Genomic DNA, 14,542 nt, shown 5'->3' on the forward strand with positions numbered 1-14,542 from the left:
GTATTGCTTTGCGAATCAGTGTGCATATTTTGGTATATTGCTTAGAGATCATCAAGCTGGAAGATGCAAGGAAACGGGCTGGTTAGGAATCAACGGGTAAGAACAATGATTTAAGCGTTCCCGACTGAAATGCTAGAGATGTCGAAATATTTAAGAAATACTTATATCCCATTTGTACAACTAGCAGCAGGACTCTCATGTTGTTTTACAAGCGAGCGACCCAGGAGTAACCCTAGCATATATCCCATTTAGATTTTCACATTAGCATTATCCAGTGTTTTATGTCACTGGAACTTAGACAACTGCATCTATACTTCTTAGTGTAACAGTGGGTAATAAAAATGAGAATATTGGACTCTAGATATTGAATGCAAGCATTACAACGAAAAGAACAGAAGTTCTCAATCTTGTTGGTCATGAAATCTAGTATGGTAGAGTCCAGAGCTTTATGTGCTATTCCTTATTCAATACTACACTTTCCCTCTTGAACTGCAAAATCAAAGTCAGGTGCAACATGCTTACAAATATGCCCTGAATAAGGAAAAAAACAAATCAATGACCCTGCATTAGAACGGATTCTAGCTAAAACAATTAAACATCAAATCCATTTTTTAATTAAAAATATACCATATTTAGAATTAGTAGGCTGTTGATTATCTTAGCGTAATAATATGGCTCCTGGTGTATACCAAATATTAACATCCCCAAGTGAAACGAGAAGTAAACCACATATATTTGCAGATGCTAATGAGAATAAATGCAATAAGTAGTCCGCTTGTTAGGTGTGAGACAATGTATCTTCTTGTGTTTCCTCAAAGGTGGCTTGAATGATGCTTCCATGGAATTTTACCCTCCACCAGTGACGTAATATTTTTTTACAGGCGGTGATGTAAATTTGCCGTCTCTGTCGTTAGTTTAGATTCAGATAAAAAATACTACGTCAGTTCCTGTTTCTACGCGTTGCTATAGTGTTCTTATTACTCATGAATATGCACAGCACTCTATGTTTTGCTCACCTCACAACATAGTATTTTGCTCCATTCCAAGGAATGCAATGTAGCAGACATGAAAAAGTTTTCTGGCTAGGGTGTTACCTCTATCGATGTACTCTGAAGCAGATCCTCTGTGAGAATGATCTACTGACCTGTAGGTTCTCTTGGCATCATAAAGATCGAATTGTCGATTGTGTGAGAGCTTTCTCAGCATACAAAGAACTGACATTTGCTCTGCTGAACTCTGCCTTTCAAATATTCTCGAGAAAATTCCGTCTTTCTAGTATATATTCAGTAAATAAGGACATAATCAGCAGATCTTCTAAACAGGATATAATCTGAAAGGCTATTACAGCATAATCATTCAAAATGAGAGCTTGCTAACATAGTTAGTACATGTACTCTATATGACTAAGTTGAGATGAGTACCAAGAAATAGAAGTTCACATGTTCAAGTGATTGTAAATATACTAACTCAAAATTATCATGAGCGTTCCCAGTGTCTAAAGTGCCAGGAAATCTGTTAACAAAGCGCAGATGTGACTCTGCAGATCTGCAAGATTGTAACAGCGATTGTGAGCAACAGTATAAGAAAAATGTTGCTTAACATATAAATAACCTACTTTCCAGCTTGCAACTTTTCAGGAAGAGCAACGCTGTAGCCCTGCACATTGAATTAACAATGATAGTTTGGTCTTAATAAGCAATTTTCCAAAACCTTAATTATGTCCTAGTGTTCAAGGGAAATGCTAAGGTGAAATCAAACATGCACAGTTGAAATTGAGAAGCCATAGCCTGTGTTCTGACAAGTAGACAGAATCATCAGCGACAGTTTGTTTTAAAATAAGCCATTTCTCAAACACATGCATTGTTGTCCCTTGGGTCCGTGCCATTTAAACACTAGTTAATGTGTACGTGCAATGCACGTTAATTTGGAAGTATATTAAGTGCATGCGGATATTAAGTAGGATATTATTTGCGTGTTATTATGTGATTAGCACTATATTTGGCATGAAATTAACTGCACGCTAAACATGTTGAGCGCTCGACATTGAAGCAGTCTAGGTCGTTGGATTGACATGATTTGATGGCCGAGATTAGTTGGATCTGCCCCTTTGGGTCTTTTTATATTGGTATAGATATAGATACATATGCAAGGCTCCACAGAGAACCCATACGCTTAGCAATTGACCGAAAAAATTGGCAAATGCTATTAGGATCTTATAGGGTCAAAATGGGGTATACAATTAATAACAAAACTACTGCCTCCATATTCCAGATCAGGATATGGGTACTTGCCATTTAAACTCAAATATGCAAAGCTCCACGTAAGAACCCATACGCTTAAGCATTTGACCGACAAATTTGACATATTTTTGGCCAAAGAATACATCTGAAAACAAAGGGTGATAAAGTAACACGTAACATATAGATCACCGATCAAATTTAACGTTCCTATAGAGGCAGATTTCAGTGCTTCTAATCACCTCCTTGAAGTTTATATTTGTACTCCAGTAATCATATTGCAAATCCAGTTTGCAAAATCCATAACAGGATTTTAAAACTCATTATTTACATAGCAGAAATGTGCCACGACGGAACCTCTCATGACCCATCTCTCCTCTCGCATCGCCCCCTCCTCACAGGCTTCACAGGAGGCCTCAACCTTCGCCGCCAACGACCCACCTCCCCTCTGTCGCCGCCAGCGGTCGGCGCCAGGCAAAGCCCATGCGTGCGACGACGGCGGCGGAGGGCCTCTCCTCCCTCTCCCGGATCCGCGGGCAGCGCGGGTGCTCAGATCCGCAGGGTGTGGCCCTCCCGGCGACTCTTGGTGGCGGCGCTTGGTGTGCTGCTGGTGGGGTTCGGCCGGAGGTATGGGGGTGTGGCCGGGCATGGCTGGTGGCGGCAGCGACGTCCAGCCTGGATCCCAGAGCGGCGGCCCTGCTCAGCGGTGGCGGGTGAAGTTCAGGCGGCCCTCAGCAGCATGGCGTGGTGATGCCCATGTCCAAGGCGGAGTTGTACCGGCGATCTGGTGATTTTGGCTCCGGTTGGTTCGGATCAGCGACAGTGACGAGCGGGACCGGGATCCTTCCCGATGGCTTTCGTGGTTTGGCAAGGTGGGGTGGCAGCCCGCCCCCAGGCTACAGTGGTGGCGTTCGCCGGCAGTGGCCGGAGCGTCAGGGGTCCCACAATAGCAGTGTTGCTGTGGGTAGTCGCCGTATCTGGGCGGACAGATCTGGGGCTTCGAAGGTGGTCTGGCCGGTGCACAGGATGTCGGTGGGAATCTCGTGGGACAGATCCAGGTGAAGACCTTGTCTTCGGCCGGTGGGCGGAGCCAGTGATGGCGACGCCAAGGGGCGTCGTTTCCTTCTTGAAAGCATCACCGAGGTGAAGCTCCCACTTCCTTCCACTACCTCCGAGGGAAACCCTTGACCAGTTGATCAGATGATGGCAGCGCTCATGCGTCGTTCCTCCCATGTGGGCGTCAGGCTCGAGGAACCAGTGGACGGTTTCAACGGTGGAGCGGCATTGCTTGTGACGCATCGACGACGTGGAGTCTCGACGGCGTGGCACGGCAGGGTCTCGGCGATGGATGCGGGATGATCGACGCGCTAGGGAGGTGACGATGTCTAGCACCGGAGGCGGAGTCGACGACAGGCCTGGCAAGGTCAATAAGTTGGTACCACTTCTGAAGAGGGGTCGGCGGAGGATGGTGGTGGCGGCCACTGGAGCGTGCGTATGCGGTGCCCGCTGAGAGTACACTGGACCGATTTGTGCCCTCGACCCGCCGTTGGACGGCTTGTTTGGGGTCTCTAGTTTTGATGTTCAGCGTTGGGGTGAGGTCAGGGCAGGCGGTCTCGATCATCTGCACCCCCTTCATCACTTGATAGGTGTAGCGACTACGGTTGCCAAAGAAGGTGGCTTCGGAATTTATGGATGTATTTCTTCGTAAGGTCTTGATGAATAATTAATAAAATGGTTGTATGCATCGCCCTCATCCTCCTTTTCAAAAAAAAATATTTACATAGAACTGTACTGAATAGCTTAGAGAGTAGAAGTAACTCACCGATTACCTGATTCGTTAATTACTTTGGGGTTCAAACCAGAAAGTTGTAGCTTCCAACGAGACATTCTTCGCCACTCTCTAAAATGTAAGCACAATATGCTGGTTTAAAATCCTAAACTTCCAACGAAAGAAAAAAAAGGAGAAGATTGGCAAAATATCTTAGCTTTAGGAATGCACAAACATAAACTGGTTCATACAGAAACAGAACCATGGGGGTAGTGCATTATACAAAACCGAACGGTAAAAGTACAATATTAAAATGGGGACTTAAACCCAATTCCTTTCATCTGTCTACCTAAGCAAGCACACAACAAGAACGAAAACTAGCAAATGCCAACAATTTCAGAAGAGCCGCCACACGACTAGCACTTGCCTCTGTTCTGTTCTCTGTTGTTTCTCATGTTCTTCAAATCGAGCCGCAGCCGCGCCACCCGGTCTGCGCCGATCTGCCATCCTCTCCACCTAGCTCCCCGCCCTGTCGATCCCCGGTTGCGGCAGCGCATCACGGCGGCGGCCAGAGAGCGTTGTCTTTTCCCAGTTCATCATCCCCTTTTGTTTGTTTGTTTCGCTCATGGGCCGGCCCACATCGCCATGTCCCTCATCAGAAAAGAAAAGGAAAAACCTAGCCCTAAATAGGGCTGGACCGGACAGAAAGACCCTAACGGTTGTTAAGCCCTCTCGCCCCGAGACCCACAAGCAACCCGCTCCCGCGTCGCCGCCGCCGCCTCCGCAGCGCCTTCCCCGGCAGAAGCCCCAGCGCCCCACCCTCCATGGCGAAGAAGAGGAAGCGCAGCTCCGATGCTCCCGCGCCCGCCTCCGTAGAGAAGCCCGACGACTCTGCGCCGGAGCGGCCGGAGCGCACCCTCTTCGGCTTCAAGGACCAGCCGGACTCCGCCGCCGAGCCTGCTTCCAAGGACGCGGGGCCCTTCTTCCGGAACAAGGAAAAGGTGCTCATTACGTGCTCCCGCCGCATCATCTACAGGTGAGCCTCTCTCCTCCGAGCTCTGCGGCAGTCGCCGGACAGATGCTTTTGTCTTTCGGTGGGTTGGGTTGATGCGTGTGTGCGCGCAGGTACCGGCACCTGATGCAGAACGTGGTGTCGCTGCTGCCGCACGCCAAGAAGGACAGCAAGGTCGAGTCCAAGCAGAGCAAGTGCAGCGCGCTCAACGAGCTGGTCGAGCTCAGGAGCTGCTCCAGCTGCCTCTTTTTCGAGGTACTTCACATTCGCTGCTTGCTTGCTTTCTTGATGGAAATGGTTTGCCTTCCATGGGATGAAGGTTGCCTACTTTGATAGGAGAATTGCATGATGGCAACATTAAAGGTTGCTAAATCATACCATGTTTAACATGGATGGATAAGTAATTTGTTTCTGGTGCTAAATCAACTTCGAATTTAGCTCTGATCCATATCATTGTTCTAGCGTGAACCATGAATGTTTAAAAGGTGTTAGCTCCACGTTGTTGTTCTTGTCAGTGTGACATCGCTCCAAAATTAGGAAATCTGAATATGCACTATAGTTGCCAATTCTTATATTGAAGCATCTTCTGCGTGTATATTGCAGTGCAGAAAACAGAAAGATCTTTACCTTTGGATGGTCAAGTCTCCCGCAGGGCCATCAGTGAAATTTCTAGTCAATGCTGGTATGATTTCACACCAATAGTAGTTATCCAGTTGTTTTACTATGCGTGTATTCTTACCATAATGGTTCATCTACTAATGCCCAACCATCCTGTAACATTTACGTGCAGTTCACACTATGGAGGAACTCAAGCTCACGGGTAACCATCTGAAAGGGTCACGTCCTCTGCTAACATTTTCTTCAAATTTCGACCAGCAACCTCACTGGAAACTCTTGAAGGAAATGATAACTCAAGTACGTTGATGGTCTCGCATGTTACATTATGCTGTGCACGTGTTATCAGCAAGCATTTTTGAGCGAAGATGATATTGATCTGTATTAATGTTGTCTATTTTTTATCTGTTTTTGCGAGATCAATTTATTCTTATTTACCATGTGCTTTTAATTGGTGTAAAAAGATGTTAAACTTGGTTTCTTCACACATGTTTACGATAGTCGTATGTGTATGCCCTGTTGTTATAATTAGCATGTGGGTGTGATGCATCCACTATTGGTTTTTATGTTTATAATATAATATGAACCTTTGAAGAAAGGATTCACCTTTGATAACTGTAGTTATATTCTAAGAGATCCAAGTTAACGGAAACCTTCTGGATGTTAAAAAAAACGTGTATTTGTGTTTCCATTGCTTATTGTGAAGGAGTAGAGTTGTGTTTATGAGGTCATCAGATCAGTATTAGTGATGAGATAATACATTCCGATAGGGTCAAATTAATTCTATGGAAACATGTTCTTCTTTTAATCAAAGAAGTTTAGAGCTAACTCATTGCCCATTGCCGTGCAGATTTTTGCTACTCCAAAAGATCATCGGAAGGCAAAACCTTTTCATGATCATGTGTTTGTCTTCTCCATTGTGGATGACCACATTTGGTTCAGAAATTACCAGGTGGTGTATTGGTCTCTTTGCATTTGTATTGCGATGAACTTTCAGTACTTAAAACCATTAAGTTATTATCACCATCTGAATTTTAGCAAATGATATACTTGGCAGATTTCTGTACCCCACAATGAGATTGATAAAGTTGATAAAGGAGGCCTAGATAAAATGACACTTGTTGAGGTAAAAGTAGAGTGAGCTTATATCTGCATAATTTATATGGCATGTGGTCGCTAATCAACATTTTAATTAAATTACCGTGTGTAGGTTGGCCCCAGATTCTGTTTGAATCCAATTAAAATATTTGGTGGTAGTTTTGGTGGCCCCACATTGTATGAGAACCCATTCTATGTGTCTCCCAATCAGGTAATGCTTTCACCAGTTGCTCTAGACTATGGTACATATGTTCCTAACATATTTGTAAAAGAAATCAAGAGGTTACCTCTTCCATCATCAAGGAGTGGTTATATTATGTTTTTTTTCTTGTGTTTCTTTGGTTGAAACAAATTTGACTCTGAGAAAACCGACAAGTGATGGAATGGTGGGTGCACAGTTAGTTTTATAATATTCTAGAATGGCGTTCGATATCAGTTATGGTACAACCAAGGTACAGTTTATGCATCAATGCTGTCCATTTGACTCAATCCATGCTGTCCATTATATTTCTTTGACATATACTCCTTGTACATTGCTGCTTCATTCTGTTCTCGTTGTGTTGGACCTAACTACCTATCATTTTTATCGATCAACAAAATTAGAATAGTGACATAGTCTGGTATCCTGCTGTGGTTTTGGGAGAAAAGGATTTACTGCTCTATGGCTCTGTTCACCAGGATTTATGTATTTTTTAATTCAGTTGCAACAAAGCATTTCCCGCTATGTTCGTGTATGCCTTCCCGTCTAAACCCGTGGGTCTGTTTATTTGGAGCAGATCCGCGCTCTAGAGAAGAGGAAGAAGGCAGGCAAGTACGCCAAGAAAGTGAAGGCCAAGGTGAGGAGGAAGATGCACGAGATGGAGAACACCCTGGAGCCCGATGAATTTGCTGATCTTTGGAAAGGGGAAGACTAGAGCGGACGCAGCAGCGACTGTACCAATGAGGTTGTCTTGAACTACTCATGCTGGCAATGACCAAGCAGTGAATTTTGCTTGATATTCTGTGGTGGTTCTTGTATGACAAAGCATGTGTTTTATTACTATAATGAACAACTGGATTTCGGCCATGCCTGTATCCATATTGCCAGTATATGCTACCTCAGTACCTTGCTACCGGCTGTGTGTTTCACCTTACCTTGTGCCTGATATAATTGCAAGCAACTCAGTTTTTATGCTGGCCTCAGTAAAAACGGTTGATATGATCTCAAGTCGTGTTCTGCTTGGATCTGTTGATGAGTGATACTTGGAGAAGATGTTTAGGCCTCCTTTGGTTTAAATGAATTTTGTTTTGTTGATAAGGCTGATACTTGGAGAAAATGTTTAGGCCTCCTTTGGTTTAAAGGAATTTTGTAGGAATACCATAGGATAGGGTTCCTACTTTGGTTTGCAGGAATGGATTTCTATTCCTACAGAGTATTGATTCTTATCCTTGCGCCTCATTTGGTTTACAAGAATTTTGTAGGAATTCTATAGGAAAAATATCCTTTGTTAATTATTTGGAACACATGATAGGAAAAATACAGGAAAGTGCAGGTTTCTACATGATTCTAAAACAGCATAGGGTTTGATCTGTTTCTAAAAAAAGAGGTATTCTTTTGTAGATGAGATGCACATTTATTTAACTGTTATACTTGTTATAAACATATTTAAATTGTTGGGAATTGAGCTGCTATATAAGAAGCCGATAGTAAAACACTTCATTCTACAATAATCAAATTGTTCTTGCAAAAGGTATAACAATTGTTAATGACACCTGGCCTGTAGACTCATAGTGCATTTGGCAGAATCGATTCTGCCAAGCTGAGGCAAGAATCTGAATGTTTGTTTGACAATCTGATTTTGGGAGGTCTAGAATTTGAGAATCACTATCTGTAGCCCAAAACAAAGGCCACCTCCATAGTAAGCAGGAGAGAATGCATCTACTCCCTTCAAGCTGAGGTAAGAACGTTTTTGACGCATGTTCTTATATTTTGGGACGGAGGGAGTACCATCGAAGGACCCCGCGCTGAGGAGTCCGGACAGTTTAGGCGGAAGAGGGGTGGACTGGACTGGCGTCCCTGCAACCCAAATCAAATTCTCCATTGAGGTCACCACCAATAAACTGATGCTACCAAACTAGCCATGGATTAAGAAGGTCGCGAGTACGGATGTAAATGGCACAGTAAACGACGATCGCAAATCCCATCTGGTTAGCTTGATAGTCCATTTTCCGTGGAAAAGAAACTTCATTGAACAATTAGACCTATAAGTGGGCTTATATGGGCCCTGGTTTATGTCCCTAGTTGTGATGAGGTGGTGGAGGGGGATCCGCGAGAGAGCAGGCAGAAAGAGAGACATGGAGATGGGGTCGATTTGATAGAGGAGATGACATAGGTCGCAAAAGGCAATGTGAGGCAGCGACACATAGATCGGATTGCTGCACGCAACTACATTGGTCGGCCAGGGATAGACCATGAAGAGGAAGGATCAATGCCCAGCAACCGTCGTGCTCCAGCGACCCCGCCACGCGCCATTCCAGTGGGAGGGGCTAGCTCTGGAAGAGAGAGAAGGGCACCGTTACCTGATTTGCCACCACCATCGACAACCACCATTCTAGGAGAGGATCGATATGAATGAGAGAGTAGGGATGCAGAGATTTCCTTGGGTGTGTTTTTTCTAGTGAGAATCGGATGGCCCACACGCCAACGACCCAAAGCTCTGATGCAACATGCTAGGAAGTGCCACCCCTCAAAAAAAACATGCCAAAATTGCCGGGGGCTTGGGCTTCCTTTGGTTCATAGGGTAGGAATAGTATACAAATAGGAAAATCATAGGAAGAGATGACATGCATCTCAGTTTCTATAAAGAAAGATATGTCATTTGAAGCATAGGATAGGGATTTTTCCGTGAGTCTGGGCTAATGTTTTTTTTCCTTTGAAATATGAAGGATTGATTCCCGTCCTACGTAGGAATAGAAATTCATTCCTACAAACCAAAGGGCTTCAAATGAATTTTTCCTACAAAGTTCCTATCCTTTACAATCCTACAATATTGCTATGAACCAAAAGAGGCCTTAGAGTTTTTGGGATGCTGGGCTTTTGTCAAAGGAAGTGAACAAATGAGGTTTGAGAAAATGTTTAGAATCCTACAAAATGTGAAGGAAAAGATATAAGAAATTTTAAAGCCAATCTTACAATCCAAAAAGCACATAAGAAAAGATTCCTATATGATTGGATTCATATTCCTATTTTGAATGGGTTCCTTTGATTCATACGAATGGATTCATATTTTTCTAGGTCCGGTTCCTATTCTTCATATTTCAAAGAAAAAAAATTAGCTTATACCCAATGAAAAAAAATCTCTATTCCTATGAACCAAGTGGCCTCTCTATATGAGTGAGATACATGCCATTCTATTTCCTATAGTTTTTATATTCCTATGATATTTCTATCCTATCTATGAACTAAAGAGGAGTTAACATTTCAAAGGAAAAAAAATAACTCGGACCTAATGAAAGGAAAACACGGACATATCATTTTCTATGATATTCCTACCATGTGAACCAAAGGGTGCCTTAATAGGATTTTTTGAACGAACAAGCTAAGGCCATGGATAAGTATCACAGGTCCTTCGAAAATATACCCTTAAAAAAGAAATTACATTCAAAATCTTGAGGGTTGCGAGGTTTCCTTCCTTGTACATTCACTGGTCGTCGTGAGCATGGCTTGATGCCACCTTTTGGCCTCCGCCTTGTAAGTGCATCTAGTGCCACCCCTAGTTGGTTTTGGAGTATTGACGACAAACCTGGTTGAGGGACTAATGTGTTTGTGAGAATGGCAGGATAACACAGGTAGTAGTCCCTCTTTGATTCGGTTTACCTAGCGGAGATGACCCCTAAAAATGTGTGAAGACATTGAAGACAATGGTGGTATGTGAAGTTATTCACATTGAAGACAATGACACGAGAAAACATTGAGTGAAGACTATGGAGCGCGAAGACTTAGTTGTTTCGTTGTTTCCTTTTCTTCTTTGTTGAGTCATAGGAACCACCGCACTGTTAAGTGGGGTCCAAGTGAACAAAGTCAGAATGACTAAAGTGATGCTCAACCAAATCCTATGTCTTCGAGCGAAGACAATGAGAGCAAATCTTATCCTGAGTCGGATAAGTCAGCTTTACTTGTAGCCCAAGTCAAGCTGCCGCGTGTGTTTGAAATCTGACCGTTGCGACACGTGTCAGTTCCTTAGTGACCCAGGGTCATTTCGGACAAATCCGGTCGGGTTGCCCAGTGGCTATAAATAGCCCACCCCCTACATCATAAATTGGTGGCTGCTCAGAGTTAGTACACGGCTTTTGTCGTTTGAGAGCAACCCACCGCCAAAGCTTTTGAGAGAGAATCCTTGCGAGGACAAAGCCCAAACCACCCAGAGCCCAAAGAGTGTTTGGCATCACTGAAGTCTTTCTGTCCGCGTGATCTGAAGATTTGTTACACTTGAGGACTGTGAATCCTCCAGCCGGTTAGGCATCATGTTCTGAGCATCCAAGAGCCATTGTGGATTGCCGGTGAACGAAGTCTGTGAAGGTTCGGAAGTCTACCTTGAAGACTTACCATAGTGATTGGGCGGGGACTAAGTGTCCTTAGCTCAAGGGGAATAAGGTGAAGACGCAGTCTTCTGAGTTGAATCTCAGCCTCCCTAACCAGACGTACAGTTGTCACAGCAACTGGAACTGGTCGAACAAATCCCTGTCCTTCTGAAGCCACTGGTTCTATCTCTTACTTCTCTTTACATTCAGTTTGTCTTCGTGAAGTTCTTGCCTGCTTGCATTATCTGTTTGACTTCACTGTGTGACTACCTGTTCTGATTGGCTTCATACTATCTTCCATCCTGATCTTTACTACCTAGCTGCTATTAGCCTTCGTGCTTTCACTTCATTGAATACTTGACTATGGTTTGTCTAGTGTAGTCTACCTTCCGCTACAATCGAATAGTGTGTTTGTACTGTTTGTCTTCAAAACTCTCATGTTTTGAAGACTTCCATAAAAATCGCCTATTCACCCTCCCCCTCTCTAGTCGATAACTAGCCCTTTTAATTGGTATCAGAGCAAGGTACTCCATTGTTCTGTGTGATTCGGTTTAACCACCTGGAGTTTAGCTATGTCGACTGCAGGGATATTCAAAGTCTCCGCTGCATGCCCCATCTTCGATGGCACTGAATATCCCTACTGGAAGAATAGGATGCGCATGCATCTTGAAGCCATTGATGTCGGTCTATGGTATGTCGTCAAGAACGGCGTTCCCAAGACTGGTAAAGGTGTCACCCCTGCTGATGTCAAGAAGTTCATTCAGCTGGACTCTACTTCCAAGAACATCATCTGTGGTCACCTTACCAAAGGACAGTATGGCCATGTGAGTGCTCTAGAAACGTCGAAGCTAGTCTGAGACTGGCTCTCCAAGGTCAATGAAGGCGTCTCAACTCAGCGAGATCAACGTATCAGTACTCTCCGCAACCTCTTCAACCGCTTCAAGAGACACGATAACGAGAATGTCCAGCTCACATTTGATTGCCTCGCTGATATCACAAATGAGCTCCAAGCACTCGGCGCCACTGAGATCACGAAGCATGAGATAGTGAAGACACTACTGAGATCTCTTGACTGCTCATTTGACACCTTAGCCCTGATGATACAAGAACGCCCTGGCTTTAAGACTCTCGATTCGTCTGACATACTTGAGAGGCTCAACACACATGACTACCAGCTATCTGAGAAATGAGATATCTATGGCCCCAACTATGGCCGAACTCGAGCTTTGAAGGCAAAGGCTGCTGCTTCCTCATCTAAAGAAGAATCTGACTGTAGTTTTGGTGATCCTGAAGACATTGGAAAGGAGCTTGCTATGCTTGTGAAGAAGTTCCAGAAATTCACCAAGAAGAAAGGCTTCAAAAAGTCTTCACGATCCAGCTCAAGGAATGATGAAGCTTCTGCCTATGATCACAAGAAGAGAACCTGTCACAAGTGCAAGAAACCTGGTCACTACATCTCTGAGTGTCCACAGTGGGACAATGAGAAGAAGAAGAAGAAGAAGAAGAAGAAGAAGAAGAAGAAGAAGAAGAAGAAGAAGAGCAAAGAATATGATTCTGATGACAAGAAGAAGAAGAAATCATCAAAGTCTTCTTCCAAGTCTTCTTCCAGATCTTTATCACACAAGAAGAGCTCATCTGGCAAGGCCCGTGCTTTTGTTGGCAAGGAAATGGATTCAGAGGAGGAGTCAGCTTCAGAGGAGGCGGAGGTGGAGTGTGAGGGGGAGTCTGACTCAGGTGTTGCGAGTCTGGCTCTAGCTACTGCCTACGTCGCCAAGTCCATCTTCAACACCGAAGACAATGGCTCCGTCACCAACACTGATGATAATGACGAGGACGACTCGCCTCCCACCTACTGCTTCATGGCACGTGGTGCCAAGGTAAAATCACGCGATGCTTACTTTCAAACATCAAGTGAAGATGACTCTGATGGTGAATCCAAACCTAGTTACAAAACACTTGCTAAAATTGCAACTGAACAACAGAAAGCTATGGAACATACTCAAAAACTGTTAGACAAAAGCGATGACCTGTTAGACGCGGAAATGACCAAGTCTCAGTCCTTAATTGAAGACATAAAAAATATTCATATTAAGTACCAGGAACTTGAAGGTCGACATGAATCGCTCACAACTTCTCATGAAAAGCTTTCCTATGATTATCTTCAAAGGAAGCAGGAACTTGAGAAATTGAGATCGGATCATGAAGATCTTCAAAAGGAAAATGAGTCACTTCGCGCCCAACGAATCAGTCCCGCTCAGGAAGGATTTGAACCACCATGCCTAAAATGCATTGAGCGTGATAACGCTGCTTCTGTTGCTGAATGTTCTACTGCTGCTACTGTTGCAATATCTTCAACTGCTAATGTGGTAACCAACCCCTCTCCTGAGGATACCACTACTATTGCTGATGAGAATGCCAGGTTGAAGACACTGCTTGAGACAGGGATGTACAAAAGTCTCAAAGGGCATCAGACATTATGTGATGTCCTCAAAAAGCAGATTCTGAACCGAAATCCTAGGAAAGAGGGTGTTGGGTTCGAGAGAAAAATGAATGTTGATGGGTCGTACTGGAAGCCTGAGCAGTACCCCAAAACCACATGGGTTGCTGCAAAGGAGCCTCCAGTTGATCCATCTACCTTATCTGGTTTCACTTTACTAACCCCATTATCATTGATGAATCCTTTGATGCAAACTATAAACTGTTGAAGAATCAGAATGGTGAAGTGTTTGCCAGGTATATTGGTACTAACTGCAGGAATGGGCCACCTATGAAGAAGATATGGGTTCCCAAAAGTTGTCTTGAGAATCTTCCAGTGAATGTCATCATGACACCACTTGTGAAGAAGACAAATCCCATACCAAAGGCTTCATATGGTCCAAAAGCTTCATACAGACCTAGGACTCATTTGAGTCACCCTAACGTCAATGTTTTGCAGGGAAATCATACTCAGACCCATGAATATGAGCGTGTTTCCTCAAACCACTATGTTCATAAAACAAAGAGTTTTTCTGCTTATTCCTATGAGTATTATTCACCTCCTGCAAGGCTATTTACTAGGGCCCCAAAGCCGAAGTTCTCAGATGCTGCACTTAGGCTCATTGCTTCTAAGCCACCCCTAAAAATGTGGGTGGTTAAGAAAACTTAACTCTCTTTTGCAGGGAAAGGTCTCCAGCCGAAAATCAAAGGCATCCAAAACTAATGCTGGGGACCTTAAACATCTTGTAGGGCGCAAGATAAAATGCCCTAATGGTC

The 14,542-nt window shown here is 43.9% G+C and overlaps 1 protein-coding gene across 1 annotated transcript; it reads left to right on the top strand.

Annotated features, from left to right (window-relative positions):
- The first annotated feature begins 4,706 nt into the window (after window positions 1-4,706).
- Window positions 4,707-7,937, top strand: LOC123137159 (ribosome biogenesis protein BRX1 homolog 2). The gene is made up of 8 exons (XM_044556770.1): window positions 4,707-5,041; window positions 5,131-5,272; window positions 5,621-5,699; window positions 5,808-5,932; window positions 6,483-6,584; window positions 6,690-6,758; window positions 6,843-6,941; window positions 7,507-7,937. Exons 1-8 carry the CDS (start codon window positions 4,830-4,832, stop codon window positions 7,642-7,644), a joined length of 966 nt encoding a protein of 321 aa, XP_044412705.1. The 5' UTR covers window positions 4,707-4,829; the 3' UTR covers window positions 7,645-7,937.
- The last annotated feature ends 6,605 nt before the right edge of the window (window positions 7,938-14,542 follow it).

The sequence above is a fragment of the Triticum aestivum genome, chromosome 6B, assembly GCF_018294505.1.
Source record: "Triticum aestivum cultivar Chinese Spring chromosome 6B, IWGSC CS RefSeq v2.1, whole genome shotgun sequence".
NCBI lineage: Eukaryota > Viridiplantae > Streptophyta > Magnoliopsida > Poales > Poaceae > Triticum > Triticum aestivum.